At 39.9% G+C, this 22,876-nt stretch overlaps 1 protein-coding gene across 1 annotated transcript in view; it reads left to right on the forward strand.

The window, feature by feature from the left end:
- csmd3b (CUB and Sushi multiple domains 3b) overlaps positions 1-22,876 on the forward strand; it is a 2,154,916-nt gene that overhangs the window by 1,274,051 nt on the left and 857,989 nt on the right. Inside the window, exon 7 of the mRNA XM_073038951.1 lies at positions 19,570-19,647. Within this exon, the coding sequence (XP_072895052.1) occupies positions 19,570-19,647 (78 nt within the window). The remainder of the gene's footprint in view (positions 1-19,569; positions 19,648-22,876) is intronic.

Consider the following 22,876-nt stretch of genomic DNA (forward strand, 5'->3'; position numbering starts at 1 on the left):
TGCTGGTGGGTAAGCAGAGCACTGCAAAGGGTTCTTGAACAGTTGTGAAATATTTCTTATCGAGACATTTAAAATATTGAATTGACTTTATTGCTTACATCCTTCATTCACACAAGGAGTAAAAATCTTTAAATTACGTCTCTGTTTAAATGCATGATGTGCAATTTATAGTAATTTGTAATAAATAGTATGTACAATAGGACAGTCAATATAATAGGAATACGATTGTATCAGTGTGAATTAGTCAGTCTGATGGCCTGGTGGGAGAAGCTGTCCTGGCTTTTATGCTGTGGTATCATTTCCCAGATGGTAGCAGAACATTGCTTGCATTATGCAAAAAGGGAAATGAAACATTTAAAAAATAGCTAGCTACTCCTATTGGGAAATTCAGATGATTACCTTCTTTGGATCTAAAATAGAGTTGGGTTTTCCTTTGATCAGTAGTGAAGGAAAAACACATCAGATAAAACTCTAAAGACCTTTCAATTCCATTAGCAAAGTATTAATAAGTTTTACAACTTCCTTGCATTAGATTGCACAATTCGAAACAAATATTAAAATAAGAAATGGGAGGAAGTGTGCAGATAGATAGATACTTTATTCATCCCCATGGGGAAATTCAACTTTTTTTCCAGAGTCCCATACACTTGTTGTAGCAAAACTAATAACATACAATACTTAACTCAGTAAAAAATATGATATGCATCTAAATCACTATCTCAAAAAGCATTAATAATAGCTTTTAAAAAGTTCTTAAGTCCTGGCGGTTGAATTGTAAAGCCTAATGGCATTGGGGAGTATTGACCTCTTCATCCTGTCTGAGGAGCATTGCATCGATAGTAACCTGTCGCTGAAACTGCTTCTCTGTCTCTGGATGGTGCTATGTAGAGGATGTTCAGAGTTTTCCATAATTGACCGTAGCCTACTCAGCGCCCTTCGCTCAGCTACCGATGTTAAACTCTCCAGTACTTTGCCCACAACAGAGCCCGCCTTCCTTACCAGCTTATTAAGACGTGAGGCGTCCCTCTTCTTAATGCTTCCTCCCCAACACGCCACCACAAAGAAGAGGGCGCTCTCCACAACTGACCTATAGAACATCTTCAGCATCTCACTACAGACATTGAATGACGCCAACCTTCTAAGGAAGTACAGTCGACTCTGTGCCTTCCTGCACAAGGCATCTGTGTTGGCAGTCCAGTCTAGCTTCTCATCTAACTGTACTCCCAGATACTTGTAGGTCTTAACCTGCTCCACACATTCTCCATTAATGATCACTGGCTCCATATGAGGCCTAGATCTCCTAAAGTCCACCACCATCTCCTTGGTCTTGGTGATATTGAGACGCAGGTAGTTTGAGTTGCACCATATCACAAAGTCCTGAATCAGTTTCCTATACTCCTCCTCCTGTCCATTCCTGACACACCCCACTATGGCCGTGTCATCAGCGAACTTCTGCACATGGCAGGACTCCGAGTTATATTGGAAGTCTGATGTGTACAGGGTGAACAGGACCGGAGAGAGTACGGTTCCCTGCGGCGCTCCTGTGCTGCTGACCACCGTGTCAGACCTACATTCTCCCAACCGCACATACTGAGGTCTATCTGTCAAGTAGTCCACTATCCAATCCACCATGTGAGAGTCTACTCTGGAAATCCAAAGCAACACATACAAAATGATGGAGGAACTCAGCAGGTCAGGCAGCATCCATGGAAATAAATAAACAGTCGTCATTTTGGGCCAAGAATTTTCTTCATAACTAGAAAGGAATGGGGAAGATACTAGAATAAAAAGGGTGGGGTGGTGGGGTTGAAGGAAGAGAACTAGAAGATAATAAGTGAAGATAAAGGGCTGGAGAGAAAGGAATCTGATAGGAAAAGACAGTGGTCCACAGGAGAAGGGGAAGGAGGAGGGGACCGAGGTGGAAGTGATAGGAAGGTGAGAAGAGGTAAGAGGACAAAGTGGGGAACAGAAGAAGAGGGGAGAGGGAGAGAATTTTTTTTTTACTGGAAGGAGTGAAAATGAATGTTGAATTCTATCAAACCTGATTTTATTTGTTATGTCTAAGTCACACTTGTGATGCACAGTATTGCTCCCTACCTTTTTAAATTCTTCTGACTGGCTGGAGAGGGAAAGGAGAATGTCAGATAGTGGAGAGCACCCCTCAACAATAAGTACTCCATTTTATGTACTGTTGGGGGTGGGGAACCTACCTGGAGGACCACAATAGCGACTGTGCCTCTGGCACTGAATCTGGCCCCGTGGCTCAGAAAGATAAGGAACTGAAGAGGATGGCAGCAGTAATAGAAGCCTCTATAGTCAGGGGGAAGGACAGGCGATTCTGTGGATGTGAAAAGGAACCACGGATGGTAGTTTGTCTCGCAGGTGCCAGGGTCTGAGAATATAAGCAAGGACAAGCCAATGATTGGGTACAAATGCAGACAGAGCAATAAGTTAAATTGTACCACAGAGGCAAAACTCAAAAGAGCAAAGAATGCAGGTCTGAAGGTGCTGTATTTAAATGCATGTAGCTTTCAAAATAGGTGGGCAAACTTGTGGCACAATTCGAGATTGATCAGTATGATGTTGTGAGCATCACTGAGTCGTGGCTGAAAGAAAGCCATAGTTGGGAGCTTAAGATCAAAGGATATACTTTGTATTGAATGGACAGGCAGGAACGCACAGGTGGTGATGTGGCTCTGTTGGTAAAAAAATGGAATTACATCTTTAGAAAGAGGTGACAGAGGGTCAAAGAATGTTGAATCATTGTGGATGGAGTTAAGAAACTGAAAGAGTAGAAAAACCTTTATGGGAGTCATATATAGGCCTCTAAATAGTAGCCAAGATGTGGGGTTGAGATTGCAAAAGAAACTGGAAAAGGCACGTAATAAATATAATGACACAATTGTAATGGGGGACTTCAATATGCAAGAGGATTGGGAAAATCAGCTTAGTATTGGATCACAGAAGAGGGAATTTGTTGAATGCTAACAAGAAGGCTTTACAGAGCAGCTTGTGCTTGCACCTACTCAGGGAAAGGCTATCTTATATTGGGTGTTATTAGGGAACTTAACGTGAAGGAACCCTTAGGAGACAATGATCATAATATGATTGAATTAATTCTGCAATTTGAGAGGGAGAAGCATAAGTCACATGTATCAGTATCACAATGGAATAAAGGGAATTACAGAGGCATGAGAGAGTAGCTTACACAGATGGATTGGAGAAGGATACTGATGGGGATGACGGAAGAGCGGAGATGGCTGAAGTTTCTGGGATTAGTTCACAAGGTGCAGGATAAATATGTCCCACAGAAGAAGTTGTTCTGAAATGGTAGGGGTAGGCAACCATGACAGACAAGGGAAGTTAAGGACTGCATAAAAGCCAAGGAAAGGCATATAAGCCTGCAAAAGTGAGTGGGAAGTTGGATGATTGGGAAGCTTTTAAAATCCCACAAAAGGCAACTAAAAGGTTATAAGAAGGGAAAAGATAAGATATGAGCGCAGACTACCCAATAATCTGAAGCAGGATACCAAAAGTTTTTTCAGTTATATAAAGAGTAAAGGAAAGTGAGAATTGACATTGGACCACTGGAAAAGGATAGTGATGAAGTAGTAATGGGGGACAAAGAAGTGGCAGATGAACTTAATAAGTACTTTGTATCTTTCTTAACAGACAGACATACTTCATTGATCCTGAGGGAAATTGGGTTTCATTACAGCGGCACCAAGAATAGTGAAGAAATATAGCAATATAAAACCATAAATAATTAAATAATAATAGGTTAATCATGCCAGGTGGAAATAAGTCCAGGACCATCCTATTGGCTCAGGGTGTCTGACACTCCAAGGGAGGAGTTGTAAAGTTTGATGGCCACAGGTAGGAATGACTTCCTATGCTGCTCAGTGTTACATCTTGGTGGAATGAGTCTCTGGCTGAATGTACTCCTGTGCCTAACCAGTACATTATGGAGTGGATGGGAGTCATTGTCCAGGATGGCATGCAACTGCGGAAAACACTCACAGTTTGCCAGATGTCTGTAAGTGTCAGGGAGCAGGAATGAGTGCCATTGCTATTACAAAGGAAAAAGTGCTGGGCAAACTCAAAAGTCTTAAGGTAGATAAGTCACCTGGACCAGATGGACTACGTCTCAGAGTGCAGAGAGAGGTTGCTGAAGAGATAACAGATGCATTGGTCATGATCTTGATTCTGGCATGGTCCCGGAGTACTGGTAGATTACAAATGTCACTCCACTCTTTAAGAAGGGAGGAAAGAAATTATCCACCAGTTAGCCTAACCTCAGTGGCTGGGAAAGTGTCGGAGCCTATTATTAAGGATGAGGTTTCAAGTTACTTGGAGACTAATGAAAAAATTAATCAAAGTTAGCATGGTTTCTTAAAAAGGAAATTGTGCCTGACAAATCTGTTGGAGTTATTCAAGGAAATAACAAGTAGAGTGGACAAATGAAAGGAGGTAGATGTCATTTACTTGGATGTTCAGAAGGCATTTAATAAGGTGACACACATGAGGCTGCTTAACAAGATTAAATCCTATGGTGCTACAGGAAAGATACTGGCATGGATATCAGAATGGCTGACAGGCAGGATGCAGTGAGTGGGAATAAAAGGGGCCTTTTCTGGTTGGCTGCCAGTAACTAGTATCCAGAAGTAGAGGGCACAGCCTCAAAATTGAAGGGAGACCCTTTAGAACAGAGGTAAGGAGGATTTTTTTTTTAGCCAGAGAGTACTTAATCTGTGGAATGCTCTGCCACAGACTGTGGTGGAGGCCAAGTCCGTTCATATATTTAAGGTGGAAGTTGATTGTTTCCTGATCAGCCAGGGCATCAAACGTTATGGTGAGAAGGCATGTATATGGGCTTGAATAGGATCCTGGATCAGCCATGAAATCATTAGGGCTAATTTTGTGTAGTGCCAAAAAGGCCATTTTCTGGTATAACGAGCTTGGCTGCTGGACATGGATTCTAGTGACAAGAAAGAGTGACAGATGGAAGTGTCACTGTTAGCCCAGCAAGAGCTGCGCAGATTTTCTTTTTTTGTTTAAACTTGTCCATAAAAGTTATTGTAAATGAAAAGGCATCGTGCCAGTTTGAACTGATATTTCTTATTTTAGGTTTAAACCAAGCACTGCTTTCATCAATGTTGAAGCTCTTGAAAAATTATTTATATTTGTTCTGTTAATCTAATTATTTCTGGCTGCCCTGCATCCAGATAAATCTCCCCTTAGGCCACTTCATTTAATCTGCAGAATAATATTTGCATTCATTTATTTGAAAACGCATTGAAAAAAATGAACCAATTGAAGGATTTTGTGTACACTTATTTAATTTAAATCCTATTTTCAAAACTACTTTATTAAAATGTTATTTGACATTCTAATAACTTCTGCTTAATTATGCTTAAGCAATAACATATATTATGAAAACAATTGCAGTCCAATAACACTTGCATATTTTGGCCTGGAGCCTGTGCCTCTCTTGGCATGGGCTTGTAAATGTGAGATCATGCTTGATAAATCTGATTGAATATTTGGAAGTTGTAAGTCAAATAGTGGAGAGCGTAGTTCAAGTTCAAGTTTATTGTCATTCAACCATACACATGTATACAACTAAATGAAACAATATTCTTCCGGACCAGGTTGCACAGCACATATACCACACATAAAATAATATAACAGATAATAAAAAATTCTGTAGTTGTACCAGTTGACATAAAGTGCATTTATGTGTAGTAGGCCTCCGTTGGTCTCAATAGACCATGGATTTGCGCCTTGGGTAGGTTTTTTTTATGGAAGACCAGCAGCTGCCCAAGCTACAAGTCTCCCCTCTCCAGGCCACCAATGTTGTCCAATGGAAGGGCATTAGAACCCATACAGCTTGGCACCGAAGTCGTCGCAGAGCAATGTGTGGTTAAGTGCCTTGCTCACGTAGGATACACACGCAGCCTCAGCCAAGGCTTGAACTAGCGACCTTCAGATCACTAGGCGAATGCCTTAACCACTTGGCCACTTAGTTAAATACGCAACAGTATTACTGTTACTAGCGCTGACATAAATAATGGATACTGGATGGTAGCAGGGTGTTCAAAAGTCTCACAGTCTGGGGGAAAAGGCTGTTACACAGCTTAACAATCCTTGGTCTTCTTCTGCACTACCTTGTGCCTGACAGTAGGCTAACCAAAGCAAGTATGCTAGTAAGTATTCTGGAGTTATGTGAATATGGCAGATATGAATTCAAACAAGAGCTTGTCTTCAGTTCTTAAGGTAGCTTGCAGGGAGCAATCTGTTTGAAGTTTGAACATACAGCTTTGCAAACAGTGTTGTTTACAGAACCCAGGAAGCTGGCTGCTCAAAAGGTATCGCTTGCAAAGTGAAGTGACCATGAGATGTCCTTGTCTACATCAGACAAGGGTCAAACAATGGGGTTATGTTCATTAGCCTTCATCAAACCAGGCAAATTGGGTTAAATTATTACGTTCCATTGTGACTGAGTTCAAGCGAGCAGACCAGACTGATGTTGTCACTCAGCACATCAAACATGGTCACAGGTACAGTGATCATAGCAGCAATAGTTGTGTACTTAGAATCAGCCCTGACAATGCTAATTTTAAGTATCTGGGATCTCTGTCCCCTAAAGCTTTTTGACCATCTGTGTGAATTCCTTTGTCCCAGCAAAGGTATTGGAAATTTCAGAGGTGATTGCCACTGTAGATATCGAACTCAAAGGAATCATTGTCAACCCAAAATATTAATGTCATTGTAACAATTTGAGTTGTATTGAAAAAGTAACATTAGCAAAGTTGCAGATGACACAAAGCTGGGTGGCAGTGTGAAATGTGAGGAGGATGTTATGAGAATGCAGGGTGACTTGAACAGGTTGGGTGAGTGGGCAGATGCATGGCAGATGCAGTTTAATGTGGATAAATGTGAAGTTATCCACTTTGGTGACAAGAATAGGAAGGCAGATTCCTATCTGAATGGTGTCAAGTTAGAAAAAGGGGAAGTACAACAAGATCTAGGTGTTCTTGTACATCAGTCAATGAAAGTAAGCATGCAGGTACAGCAGGCAGTGAAGAAAGCTAATGGCATGTTGGCCTTCATAACAAGGGGAGTTGAGTATAGGAGCAAAGAGGTCCTTCTGCAGTTGTACAGGGCCTTGGTGAGACCACACCTGGAGTATTGTGTGCAGTTTTGGTCTCTAAATTTAAGGAAGGACATTCTTGCTATTGAGGGAGTGCAGCGTAGGTTCACGAGCTTGATTCCTGGGATGGCGGAACTGTCATATGTTGAAAGATTGGAGTGACTGGGCTTGTATATACTGGAATTTAGAAGGATGAGAGGGGATCTGATTGAAACATATAAGATTATTAAGGGATTGGACACGCTAGAGGCAGGAAGCATGTTCCCGATGTTGGGGGAATCCAGAACCAGAGGCCACAGTTTAAGAATAAAGGGTAGGCCATTTAGAACGGAGTTGAGGAAAAACGTTTTCACCCAGAGAGTTGTGGATCTGTGGAAAGCTCTGCAGGCAGTAGAGGCCAATTGGATGCTTTCAAGAAAGAGTTAGATAGAGCTGTTAAAGATAGTGGAGTCAAGGGATATGGGGAGAAGGCAGGAACGGGGTAATGATTGTGGATGATCAGCCATGATCACAGTGAATGGCGGTGCTGGCTTGAAGGGCCGAGTGGCCCACTCCTGCACCTACTGTCTATTGTTTTGCTGTTAAGGGTATAAAAATGTGATGTATTTTGAATCTGGGAGACTCTACCAAGAGAGTCTTCAGAGGAATGTCTGTTTGTCTTGATGAGTACTTTTATATCACCAGAGTCAGGTCACAGTCACAACACTGGAGACAAAAATAACTGCTGATGTTGGACTGCTCCTCTGCAAAATCTCTTCAAAGAGGTGTTGAGTCTTGAATATGGCCATAGATTTACCTGACCTGTGACACTATAGACGTTAGACTCTGAGTCTGTGTGTCCAGGCCAAACAAAGCCCGAAGTCCGAGAGGCTGGGGCCAAGGACTGGAGACCCAGAGGTGGTCTACACTGGGTTTAAAGGAATGTCTGTTCATGTGTGGATCAGTAAGTGGATAGAAAGGGCTTGCTTTCCCTTTGTTGTCTTGTTTTGCTTTATAGTTGTTGTCACTGCTGCTGCTTGTGTGTTGCTAAACATTGCAGGCATGCCATGTTGGCACCGAAATGTGCGGCGACATTTGTGGGCTACCTAACAACATGACTCTTAACAACATGAAACACATTCCACTGTATGTTTCAATGTACATGTGATACATCTGAATCTGAATCATTATTAACTGTTGGTTATATTTGAAGAATTTGGAACAGAAAGCAAATGATTGACATGGTTAGATAATCAACTGAGCAACAGGACCCAGAGCTGTGCTATTGGGCAGCTACCCACTTTAGTCTTGACAGAATTGCTAGAAGAGATCATTAGTAGTCATGTGACCTCTTGAGTCTAGAATGATGTTTCTCCAGTGGGGTTGTCCATTGTTGGGTCCTCGGGTGGCTATAGAGGCCGATCCGGGATCCACATAATCAGGATGTTACGTTGGATTCTCTTAATGGAGAATGCCTGTGTGTAACTTTATCTGATGCTGGGAGGCTGATGCATGGGCAGCCACCACCCAGTCTGAAACAGATGGAGGCCAGGGCATGGAATGCAATATGACTGTGGATCCTTCACTGCTGTAACCTTCCTCTGACTTAGTTGCCATTGTGATGTGACATCTTCTGCCAGCTCCACTGCTAAGGTCTTGATTAGATCACTTTTTGTCTGGAACATCCCCCTTGACCTTACCACCGTGGGTGTCCATAGCAGGAGCTAAGCATCAGATGGCTAAACTGCAGATGGCATCTCAGGAACTCAGGAGCCTCTCCACTATGGTAAGGTGCCTATCTTCAAAGAAGAGAAATGACCACAATGTGAACCTTGCAGAAGCAACGTTTCACCTTCAGATCAAATGCACTAAAATCATGTTACATTGGAGACTGCGAAGCATATCACACAACTCAAACCGGACATTTATGAAGCTCTGGGAGCAAACGCCAATACCAGTAATGTGCAGCCCCATAATCTGCAACCCTTTTGGTTCAGTACCTCAGAATCAGGTTTAATATCACCAGCATATGTTGTGTTTTGTTTTGTGGCAGCAGTACATTGCAATACTTAGTCATAAGAACTATAAATTACAATGAGGTGTCTATAGAAAGAAAATTTAAATAAGTACTGTAGTGAAAAAAGAGGGGAAAAATACTGAGCAAGTGTTCATGGGTTCGTTGTCCATTCAGAAATCTGATGGCGGAAGGGAAGGAACAGTTACTGAAACATTGAGTTTGTATCTTCAGGCTCATTACCTTTTGTATGACAGTGAGAAGAAGACGTGTCCTTGGTAATGGGGATTTTTAATGATATCTCAGACTGTACCATTAATGTCAAACCAGGGGATGAACCATAGTTCAGTAAAGAATGGCAGCCATGCAGGAAGACTTAAAAATGCAAAGCTAACTGGTGACACTGTAACATGAGTGTGAAACAAGAGAACAACAGCATAAAGTGGACAGATGTAACGGATCTAGCAAGCAATAGGACAAATCAAAGTGCAACCCATCTTACTGTGTCATTTTATACATGTAGAGGGCAGATTGAACAAATTAAGACCATAATATATACAGTAGGAGTAGAATTAGACAATCCAAACCACAACCTCTTTCATCAAGAATGACAAGAGCTTAAGGCAAGTGGAAATTGGCTTCTCTCTCAGTTGTACAACATTCTGAATTGGAAATATACAGTAGTATATCATTGTTCCTTCATTGCTACTGGGTCCAAAGACTGAAACTCAAATTTCAAAGGTCCAGAGGTTCAAAGGTCCAATTTAATAGAACCATAGAACATTACAGCATAGAAACAGGCCTTCTGGCCCTTCTTGGCTGTGCCGAATCATTTTTCTGTTGAGTCCCACTGACCTGTACCTGGCCCATATCCCTCCATACACCTCTCATCCATGTACCTGTCCAAGTTTTTCTTAAATGTTAAAAGTGAGCCCGCATTTACCACTTCATCTGGCAATATGTCTACCAATTCATATGTATACAATATACATCCTGAAATGCTTTTTCTTCTCAAACATCTGCGAAAACAGAGAAGTGCCCCAAAGAATGAACAACAGTTAAACGTAATAGCCCCAAAGTACCCCCCAGCTCCCCTCCCTCCCATGCAGCAGTGAGCAACAATCCCCCCTCCCCCCACTGGCAAAAAAATGCAAGCATCGGCACCACCATCGAGCATTCAGCATGAGCAAAGCAATAGCAAAGACATAGGTTTGCAGTTACCTCAAAGACTTCGCGTTTCACCCGGCATTCGACAATCCACAGATTCTCTCTCTCACTAATAAGGGAGAAGGAGGTGTCTCCATTTTGTTAGCAAGCAGGGAGACAAACAAGTCACAGGTGTACGATGTTAAAAGTCCGTTATGTCACTTTTTTCGAGCTCTGTGCCTGAAGATCACAAATATCCTGGGTCTTTGGGCCCACAGCAGTAGATTTTCCGACTTCCCCGACGACACACAGGTCTCCTGCTGTGACACCAACCCTCGATCAGCCCATCTCCAGACCCTGAGATCTTAGGCTTCCAAATCTGAGCCGTACTCTTAGGCCGAACCCTTGGCGTACCGAACAATGGCCAGTTCTGAAACCCCGAGAACAGGTCTCATTCTCACAAAGAACCGAAATCAGCGTGTAACTCCAGGTCAGGGTCTTCAAAAGAACCCTGAAAGGGAAAAATAAAGATATTAAAGATGGAAATAGAGCTGTTTCCGAATATGCAAGCAAAGGAGTCACCATTTAGCACCATCTTCATTTTGCTCCGCCTCCCCTTCACAGTATCACGGTATCTGTGCCAAGAGGACTGCTGCAGTTCAAGTAAATGAATCACTGCCCCCTACTCAAGGGCAGTAAATATGGACAATGGATTCTAGTCTTGCCAACAACGCCAATATCCTGAAAGTTGACTTCAAAGGAATGACAACAATGCATGGTAAGAATGTGATGTCCAACATAGAGGGAAATAATTTTCCTAGCGGTCAATGTCAAGATCTAAGAGCAGAGTGACTCCTAAATTAAAGTGCAAAGTAAACTCATTATTAAAGTTCATATATTTCACCATATACTATTCTGAGATTAAATTTCTTGTGGCCATTCAGAGTAGAACAAAGAAATAATATAGAATCAATGACAAACTACACACAAAGACTAACAACCAATGTGTAAAAAAGACAAAATGGGCAAATATAACAAAAAGCTAATAATATAAATAAGTAAATAAATAATACTGAGAAGATGAATTGCAGATCCTTGCCAGTGAGTCCATAAGTTGTGGAATTAGTTTAGTGTTGAGATGAGTGAAATTATCCATGTTGGTTCAGGAGATTTATGGTTGAAAGTAATTATAGTAGAATGGTGAAAAGCTTGAAGAAGAATGGAATCAAAGACAGTTAAGGGTCCTATTCATCTTCATTATGTGTCGTGTCATATGACGTAGACGATCAGATTCTTATGACCATGATTGATCTTGGCAATTTTTTCTCCAGAAGTGGTTTGCCATTGCCTTCTTCTGGACAATGTCTTTACAAGACAGGTGATCACAGCCATTCTCAATACATTTCAGGGATTATCTGCCTGGTGTCAGTGGCTGTATAACCAGGACTTGTGAGATGCACCTGCTGTTCATACGACCATCCAGCATTTGCTTTCATGGCCTCATGCAACCCTGATCGGGGGGTGGGGGGAGCTAAGCAGACGCTACACCTTACCCGAGGGTGACTTGCAGACTAACAGAGGGAAGGGTGCCTTACACCTCCTTTGGTAGAGAGTATCTCCATCCCACCACCCTAATATTCTTATTAGAATATTCGTAGGACTTCAGGGAAAATGCTGTTTCTTGAATCTGGAGGTCTGTTATTCATAGGTGACCAAAGGTGTGCCTAGGTGTCATGAGTACAGGTTTGAGCACCACACTGTAGGAAGGACGGAGCTGGAAAAAAATGCACCAACGATTTAGCAGAATGATATCTCAAATCAATAGATTAAATTTAGGAAGAATTGCATAAATGTAGGTTGTATTCACTGCAATTTAGGAAGTTATTATTAAAGGGGAGCTGATCAATAGAGAAAAGTTATTTCCACTGCCGTGTAATCAACATCTAAGACACATATTCTCTCAGAAACCTTTTTGCAGAAACTGATCACAGTTTCGAACATTCATAACCAAAGGATAAGTCACGCTTGGTCAGATATTCATTTTAAATGTAGAATGTTACGCTTGGTTATTAATTTTAAATTAGGGTGCCATGATAGTGTAATATTTATCACAATCTCTTTACAGTATTGGCTTTAAGTTCAGTGTTCCTTTCCCGCCACTGTCTGTAAAGAGTTTCTATGTTCACCCGTGACAAGGTGCTCTAGTTTCCTCCCACATCCCAAAGATGAACGGTTATTGTTAGTGCGTTGTGAGGAAGGACTGGCAGATGATAGAGCAAAAGTGCAATTATTGGGATGAGTTAAGGTGTAACAGGAGGCCTAAATCAAAAAGGGTGATGAATAAAGGAGAAAAACTTATATATTTGAATGCACACAGTATATGAAATAAGGTAAATGATCTTGTAGCACAGTTAGAGATTGGCAGGTATGATGTTGTGGGCATCGCTGAATCATGGCTGAAAGAAGATCACAGTTGGGAGCTTAACATCCAAGGATAAACGTTGTATTAAACAGACAGGCAGGTAGGCAGAGGGGGCAGGGTGGCTCTGTTGGTAAAGAATGAAATCAAATCCTTCGAAAGAGTTGACACAGGACTGGAAGATGTAGAGTCCTGGTGGGTAGAGTTTAGAAACTGCAAGGGTAATAAGACCCTGATCGGAGTTATATACAGGCCTCTGAACAATAGCCGGGATGTAGGACGTAAATTGCAATGCACGTCAAAAGGGCAGTGTTACAATAGTCATGGTGGATTTCAAAATGCAGGTATACTGGGAAAATTTGGTTGGTGCTGGATCCCAAGAGAGAATTTGTTGAATGCCCACAAGTTGGCTTTTTAGAGCAGCTTGTGGTTGAGGAAACTACAAGAAAGGCAGTTCTGAATTGAGTGTTGTGCAATGAATCAGATTGGATGAGGAGGCTTAAGCTAAAGTAACCTTCAGGAGGTTGTGATCGTGATATGATTGAATTCACAAATTCACCCTGTAGTTTGAGAGGGAGAGCTAAATTTAGATGTATCAGTATTACAATGGAGTAAAGGGAATTACAGAAATATGAGAGAGGAGCTGTCCAAAGTTGATTGGAAGGGCACTAACAGGGATTATGCCACAACAACAATGGCTGGAGTTTCTGGCAACAATTTGGAAAGCGCAGGATAGATACACGCCACAGATGAAGAAGTATTCTAAAGGGAGGATGCAACAACCGTGGCTGAGAAGGGAAGTCAAAGGCAGCATAAAAGCAAAAGTGAGGGAATATAATATAGCAACAAAATATAGTGGAAAGTTAGAGGACTTGGAAACTTTTTAAAATCAACAGAAGGCAACTAAAACATAAAGAGAGAAAAGATAAAATATAAAGATAAGCTAGCTAATAATTTGACAATACAAAAACCTAATTCAGATATACATACTCTATTAGAGTAAAACAGAGAGGAGAGTCCTGAGTTCCTGCAATGTCTTGTGTGTGTTGCCTAACAAGACTGGTTGGCTGGCAAGACAGAAAGTGTTTGAATAAAGAATGCCTCTTCTGGTTGGCTGCCGGTGTCAAGTAGAGTTCCGCAGGGGTCGGTGCTAGGTCTGCTTCTTTTCAGTTTAAAGGCTTGGATGAAGGAATTAATGACTTTGTGGCCAAGTTTGCAGACGATATGAAGATAGAATATAGTGTCAGGAACTGTATGCTCATGCACTTAGAAGGAATAAAGGCATCATAATTGCACTTACGTGCTGGGCCCAGGACAGGTTCTCTGAAATGATAACACTGAATAATTTAAAGTTGATGACCCTCTCCACCTCTGATCCCCAGGTGAGGACTGGCTCATCAACTACCAGTTTCCACCTCCTGAAGTCAATAATCAGCTCCTTGGTCTTGCTGACATTAAGTGAGAGATTGTTTCTGAGGCACCAGCCGGACTTTCAATCTCCCTCCTATATGCTGATTCGTCACCGCCTTTGATTCAGCCTGGGACAGCGCTGTTGTTAGCAAACCTGAATATGACATTGGAGCTGTGATTAGCCACTCAGTCATAAGTGTAAAGCAAGTAGAGCAGTGGGCTAAGCACACAGCCTTGAGGTATACCTGTGCCAATGGAGATTGTTCAGGAGACATTATTGACAATCCAAACTGACTGTGGTCTGCAAGTGAGGAATTTGAGGATCCAGTTGAACAAGGGTGTACTGAGGCTAAGGTCTTGAAGCTTATTGTCTAATTTTGTGGGGATATTAGTATTGAATGCCGAGCATTAGTCGATAAAAAACATCCTGATGTATGCTGTCAGATCTTTGATGTCCAGGTGTTGCAAGGTTGAGTGAAGAACCAATGAAATGGAATCTGCTGTGGAACTGTTGTGCCAGTAGGCAAATTAGAGCAAATCCAGGTAGTTTCCATAGGAAATTATTGGTTTAGGTAACATGGTAAAATTCTTGCCAACTATTACAGTGGTGTAACAAATATATCTGTTCATATGCCATACCTGATTAGTTTAAGCAAATTCAATTTTAGATCATAAAATGCAAATGATGTGTTTTATGCATTTTTTCTTTATTGAGGTAGACTTAGTTGAACTGTTTTTCTAACTGTTTAAGAGAAAAGCTATTTCTTTTCCCTGTTTTAATTTTCAGTATCATTTTTTGCAAGCTTCATGACTTTCAATTACGCATGTCACTGCGACCGCAGAGAGTTTCAAATATTCCTAATATGTTCACTCATGTGCTGCTTTTCATACACTCCTGGGACAATTCACATTTATGTATTCATGTTGAATGCACACTAGTTTTAACAGAATAATTTGCCTTTATTGTATTTGTGGATTGTGAATTGAGGTATAATAGGATGCATTGAGATTTTATCCAGTACTTTTGAAAGCAAATTGATTTCAGGGAAAAGTGTTCACATACATTTGCATTAAATTTATTGCAAATAACTGTTGGTTGGTCTGACCTATAACTCCATTTCTGTATACAATTTTACTGGTTGGAACTTGAACAGTGACGCGTATATCAAGTCAATCACCCTAGAGCAGGGGTTTCCAATCTTTTTTATGCCATGAACCCTTACCATTAACCAAAGGGCCCATGGACCCCAGGTTGGGAAACCCCTGCTAAGGATCTGGACTGGGAGGAAACTTATGCTTTTATGCTTAACATAAGTCTCCCCTTAGGTTGCTTCTGCTCACTGTGCTGAAAATCCTTCTGTTCCTTACTTTCACACCTCCACCCAGATTTGTAATGCAAGTAAGGGGTGACACAGCAGTGCAGTGGTGAGCATTGGGGCATTACAGTCCCATCTGTAAGATCAGGGTCCGATTCCAGCCGCGGTCTGTAATGAGTTTGTTTGTCCTCCCGATGACTGCGTGGGTTTCCTCCAGGCACTCCAGTTTCCTTCAACATTCCAAAGATGCATGGGTGAGGGTTATTAAACTGTCAGCTTGCTATGTTGGTGCCAGAAGCACGAAAACACTTGCAGGTTGCCCAGCGCAATCCTCGCGGATCTGATTTGATGCAAATGCCACATTTTGCTGCATGTTGCAATGTACACGTGACAAACAAAGCTAATCATTATTATTAACCTGGACTTTTAAACATTGATTATTTGAAAATAATTACAAATGTTTTAAAGTTTCCATTTACTGCTTTATTAGTTTTCTTAATAACTATCATATGTCTATAAGTTGATAGATTTTCAGGCCTACCATATTCTAATCAGGGACCCCTACCACACGGGACGTGCTCTCTTCTTGTTGCTGACATCAAGAAGAAGGTACAGGAACTTCAGGACTCACACCACCAAATTCAGGAACAATTATTTCCCTTCAACCATCAGGCTCTTGAAGCAAAGAAGATAACTTCACTTGTCCTGTCGATGAAATGTTTCCACAACCAATGCACTCACTTTCAAAGACTCTTCATCTCAGGCTCTCAATATTTATTGCTTATTTATTTGTTATTATTCTTTCTTTATGTATTTACGGTTTGTTGTCGTTTGTGCACTGGTTGAACACTCAAGTTGGTGCGGTCTTTCATTGATTCTATTATGGTTATTATTGTATTGTGGATTTATTGAGTATGCCTGCAAGAAAATAACTCTCAGGGTTGTATATGGTGACATTATGCATATGTACTTTGATAATAAATTTACTTTGAACTTTGTAATCTAGACCTTTATTAGTTCAGCTGTTTGTATTATACTTTCTGGAGAAAATACCCCAGTTCATTAATTTCTTTAGACGGTGGTACACCCTGTTGTACTGCCATCCATTTAAATCATTTTAGTACTTTTTCTTATGGTCGTATGTCATATTTACAGCATGAAGGTCAGGACAGGGTCCATTAAACCACTTGAATATTATTGCTTTTCCAATTTAAGATGCTTTATACCAGCACAGATTTCATTTTGTCTATTGCTGGTAATCTAATTCTGTCAGGGATTGCAGGTACATTCAGGAAAATGAACTCAAAAACTGAGCAGGTGAGGGATAACAGGGATAGTTTTTCCAGAAGGAATAGGTCAAATACATTTCATACCCATTTTTATCTTATTCATTCTGAGGAATTGACCACCTCAAGGTACAAAAAGTCTTCAATTACTTTGCAAAGTTTTCATATATCAATATTGCTAAGTATTTTTTCCACTGAGAGGGTCTGCAAAGAATGCAAAGGCAGTGTCCCATGTCAATTGAACTGAGATCAACATTATCATAACTGCAGTTGAATATTCTGCTGCTATTAAAGTTGAAGACGTATCTATTTATACAAAAGAGCATAAAATATTAAGTCTTCTGAGGACACTGAATATTTTAGGGCTTTGTCTGATAACATCAAGATTTTGTTAGCAATTTTCCATTTTGTTTTATAACCCTTCCAATTTTCCTTTCCATTTACTTCAGTCACATAGGATGTAAAGCAGATTTCCAGTCTATCACAAGCTCTCATTTTTACACTGGGAAAACAGATTCTATCTCAGATATATTTTCCCCAGCATTAAAGACTGAATTATGAAAACCCTAATGAAATATCTGCTTGCTGTAAGGTATAGCATTGAAATAATGCAAACCATTTTCTGACTGACTCTTTTAAAATTTGCATTCAATGTTGCAGTGTGCTTTCATATTTAAATTTATTTCTCTGTTGTTCAACATTTCCATTGGATTCACATGCTTTTATTTGTCACATCATGGGGCTGACTTGATACAGCTGAGCCAGTACCACTTTTTCAAGTCCAATCTGTGAGACGAGATATTTTCAGTCAGTTTTCCTTTCCCCTTCAGGACATATATACATTATTATTTGAGCCAGCTGACCAATGGATCTGATCAAACCAGTGACTCTCCCAAATAGCAACCGTATGTGAAGTATAGCAGGCACCAAAAGTAGGAAATAGAAAGACAATAAAGGTGGACACACAACACTTTTGGCTTTATTGGTAAAGAGTGACAAATCTGTGTAATATTTGGGGACCCTAGACTCTCTAAGTATAATTAGTTGTTTTGATTATTGTCAAATATACTTCAGTGCACAAGCCTGTCACGGTTAAGAATTAGGTATTTTCTCCAATATGGATGGATTCTGTTCTCGTATTTTTAACCAAGAAGCATAACTTCAAAATTATTTCTTTTTAATTCATTTGAACTCTTAATGTGCAGTCCTTAACTTATTAATTATTTAAACATTCTGAAAATACACTTTTGAAAAAATATACAAAACCCACAATTAGAAACAGGATTGTTTGAAGCTTGACAAATGATATGTTTTCCAGTTTCTAAAATAAGTTTTGCTTAATTTATTTCACAGCCTTTGAGATTATTTTATAGTTTTACTGAATGAGATGTACTTACTTTTTGCAGATTTTATAACAAAACAAAATATATATTTCCATTAATGTAGTGGGAGCTTATCCCCATTACCAGCCCGGCTATAACAACCTAACAACCTTAAGGAATTTATATATATACAGTATATAAATAAGTAGGGCAAAAAGAAGAAAAAAAAAGTCAAAAAGAAAAGTGAGTAGTTTCATAAGTTGGTGTGCATTGGACGTTCAGAAATCTGATAGTAGAGGAAAATAAACTGTGCTTCATCTAACAAGGAAAGAAGAAAAAAAAATGATCAGATGTCTCTGCAGAGTTCTTTTCAGCAGCATTCAGGAGAACGCATTCAAAATAATTCTTTCATCTTTTTTTCTCTCCATCCATGTTGGAGTGATTGACTCTCAGGTGATAGTTTTTCTCAAGAACATGAGTAATGTCAGTACCACGGCATGTGTGAAACTGCAATACAAAAATAGAACTATTATTCCCAGTCAAAGCACTGTGTTCTCTCAACATGCAGTGTTAACCTTCTGAAGCTTGTACCTATGCATAATCAATGATTCGGGAGGTTTTCCACATGTTATCAGGCATATTAATAATAGGGAAGATGTGAGGCATGTGTGAGGGAGAATAAGTTGCAGGGTACAAGGAAGAAAAGGGAAGAAATGGGATTGCTTCTGTTGGATCCAGTATAGACTTCATCAGCTGAAGGTCCTCCCATTCCATGCCATTATAAAATGAAAGTAAAGAACAAGTGAATAAGTAAATACAAAAAGTTGCAAACACCCTGAAAGTTCATCAAAATTGAACAAACATTCTGCTCATGAATAGTCAAGTATATTAAAGATTTTGCCTCTTTGTATATTTTCCAGATTGTATGGTGTTGTCAATTTGTCGATGAAAATTTCCCTCTAGGTTTAGACATGTTTGCTTTAATGCTCTGAAGTCAACCAATAAGGTACCAAATACACTTGATTGCACTAAATATACATTTGTTCTTCTTGAGAAACTCAACAAAATATTTGTGCATTATGTTTTATCAAGTTAAATTAAGCACATTAATTCAGAATACTATTTGCTTCACGTAAACAGAACAAAATACTTGTGTGCTTGTTTTTAATGTTTTAGGGCTTTCAAACTATCTTGTTCAGTGTTTACTGGAGAATCTTCACTTTCTCAATTTACATTTTCAAAGAATGCACTGCCTTGGTACTTCAGATCTGTTGCGTGTCAGAATCGTTCCTTAAGCCTGGTTTAATGATGCGATATGGAAACTGAGAATGAATTGAGCAACATTTTTTCATTGCTTTTATAATAAATAGGTGTAATGCTAGTTACGATTTATATATTTTCCTTGCATTGAAGTGCATCACATCAACACTGGAGAGTATTAAATAACAAGATTCTTTTAAAGGAAATTAGTTTTACATTAAATTGTTTCTTCTGATGCGTATTTTTGTTTGTTTTTCTAAATAGTGAAAAAGTCCATAGATTTTAAATCTAGAGGAGTTAAATTGTTCCCAGGGAAAGACAACAGCAACAAGTTTTCTATCTGTGAGTCTACCTTTTTGTTACCTTTTCTAGAGGAATAGTGAAATAAGTCTGTGTCATTTGTGATGTGTTCTCTGTATGCGTTTTCTGTGCTTTTTTCCTTGTTTTGTTGCAAGTCATTGTGATGGATACGGCTTTGTGACAGTATGCATGGGTATCCTTACTGTTCTCATCTTCGGCACGGAAAGTGACTTATTTATTTTGGAGCCAGATTGGGGGAAAACGTTATAAAAGTACCCATCCAAACCTAAGAACAAATCAGGTCTGACTTTTTAAATCATTCTTGCATGTTTATATTGCATGAGGCATAGGGCACACTGTGTTTGCGTTGACGATCACTCCTCATGCATGAAAGCCCACATCAGAAGTCAGGATATAGGACACAGCATGGAAATGTAATTCATGTTTATGATGGGAAATCATTTTGTGTGAATCTCTTGACGCAGTTAAATTTGTCATTTTTGTCATTACGGTTTGAGACCAACATCATATCGCGGCAGTTGAGTGTAAATGTATATGGTCTAAGTATTTGTTTCGATAAGTGACGACTGCAATGTTTTCTCTGGCAAGTCTCTGAATCTGTATCAGATCTTTATTCTGATGGGCACCTTATTCGTTGCCAAGGTGACCTGTTCTGGGGGAAAAAATAACTGCCTCTATGACATCACCTGTCTTTTCATACCTCAACTCATCCACAATTGGAACACGAAGATTGTTTTTGGTTTCTGTTTTGCTAGGTTATTCCAATGTGCTTTTGGTCCCTTCTTGTATCTCCATAAACTAGTTCATCATAGACAGTCAATTGCATTGGCATTCGCACTTTTCCACTTACCCAGCAGCCTGGGCTCATTTTGGATTCTGACTGAATGATATATTTTCATCTGTGTCTTCAAATCTCTTCGAGGACTTGCCTCTCTTTTATTTTGCAGTCTCCTTCAACATGACAACTCATATCAGATTTTCACCCTCCATCTTCCACATCTTGTGTATTCCCAATTTTGATCTCTCAAACATGTGTGGTCTTGCATTAATCTCTAAAGTTTCTCCTTAAATCTCTGGCTCATCAACAAGATTTTTGCTTTGTAGAACATACTCCTTTTTGTAAGTTTCAAGTCTTATTTCAAAATACTTCCTTTTGTATCATCAGATGAAATTTTGTTTTGTGATGCACTTTTGAAGCACTGTGAGCCATGTTACTGTGTTAAAGCTCAGAATAAAAGCAAGTGGCTGTTGTTAAGGTATATTGCCTTCATCACTAGAGTACAGTTTTCCCAAGGGTTGAAAGGTTTATCCAATGAATAACTGAAACAAAGAAGAAAGATTACTGTTCCAAACACGACTGTCCAGCATGGAGGTAGGAGTTTGTGTCATTGAATTAAGCACATTTAAGTCACTGAGATTTGCCACAGCAAAATGTTTTCAGCTACATACCGGAATTTCTACAGCAAATAAAAATTGGCAATATTCTGGAATACAATTTCTGCATATTCCTCCCACCATGTTTAGTATAACTTTGAAAATTTGTACCAGAATCAGGTTTAGTATCACTGGCATATGTCGTGAAATATGTTACTTTGAGGCAGAAGTAGAGTACAATACATATATTTTTAAACTGTAAATTATCATGATATATATAAATAAGATTAAATAAGTTGTGCAAAATGAGAGCACAAAAGATTGTGAAATTGAGTACATGGGTTCATGGTCCATTCAGAAATATGATGGCGAATGGGAGAAGCTGTTCCTACAACGTTGAGTGTGCCTTCAGGATTCTGTACTTCCTTGATGGTAGCAAGGAGAAGAATTTATATCCTGGCTGATGATCATCATCTTTTGAAGATGTACAGATCCAAATTGACTCAGAGCCCTTAACACACTCATCTCCCCAACAAAAACCTCCTCCCCGCTCCTACCATACACCAGCTATGTACTGACACAGGTGGCAGAATGGCCCATGAAAATGTAGAAAGCAAGAGTAGGAGTTGGCCACTTAACCCTTCATCATACAGCAAGATCATGGCTGATCCCGTCTTGGGCTCAGTGTCATAGAAACATGGGAATATAGAAAACCTACAGCACAGCACAATACAGGCCCTTCAGCCCACAAAGTTGTGCCGAACATGTCCCTACCTTAGAAATTACTAGGCTTGCCTATAGTTCTCTATTTTACTAAGCTCCATGTACCTATCCAAAAGTCTCTTAAAAGACCCTATCATACTAGCCTCCACCACCATTGTCAACAGCCCATTCCATGCACTCACCACTCTCTGAGTAAAAAACTGACCCCTACATCCCCTCTGTACCTATTCCCCAGCACCTTAAACCTGTGTCCTCTTGTGGCAACCATTTCAGCCCTGGGAAAAAGCCTCTGACTATCCACATGATCAATGCCTCTCATCATCATATACACCTCTATCAGGTCACCTCTCATCCTCCTTCACTCCAGGGAGAAAAGGCCGAATTCACTCAACGTTTTCCTGTTATTTTCCTGCAAATCTTCCCCTATGCCAAGGTCTCCCAACCTGGGGTCCATGAACTCCTCGCTTAATGGTATTGGCCCATGGCATAAAAAAGGTTGGAAAACCTGCTCTGCACCCTCTGCTTTGAATACATTCAGGAATCCTACCTCCAGAATTTCCTGAGTTTGGAAATTCCAGAGATAGATGATCATCTAACAAAAGAAAATCCTTAATGTCTGTGTCCGAAATGAGTGATCCCTTGTTCTTGAGCTCTGCGCCCTTGTTCTTGATATTCTGAGAAAGAAAGAAAAAACACATTCTATACTTCTTTTAGAAACTAAAATTCCTATTGAATCTGGTTTCATTATCTTGCCTGATAGTAATGGTGGAATACATTATAATCAGAAAATGATGGAGTCTCACAACAGTTTGGACAGCATCTGTGTTAATGCTTCAAGTCAAAGACTAATATAGATTTAATTAAAATTAAAGGTCTGGTGTCAACTTCTCTGTACAAAGATGCTGCCTGACCTGCTGCTTTCCTAATTTCAGGCTTTTACTATCTGTATTTTTTTTAAATTTATGCCCCTTCAGAATCCAATATATCAATAATATCACCTAGCAGTAACATCACAGTTAATCTTAACTACTCTGGTTTTTAACTACCTAACCTACTTAACCTTTTCTTCATACATCAAACCTTTTATCCCAGGAATCTTGCAGAACTATCCTATTTTACAATATGGAGATCAAACTTGTATGCAACGCTTCAG

This window comes from Hemitrygon akajei, chromosome 1 (assembly GCF_048418815.1).
Source record: "Hemitrygon akajei chromosome 1, sHemAka1.3, whole genome shotgun sequence".
NCBI lineage: Eukaryota > Metazoa > Chordata > Chondrichthyes > Myliobatiformes > Dasyatidae > Hemitrygon > Hemitrygon akajei.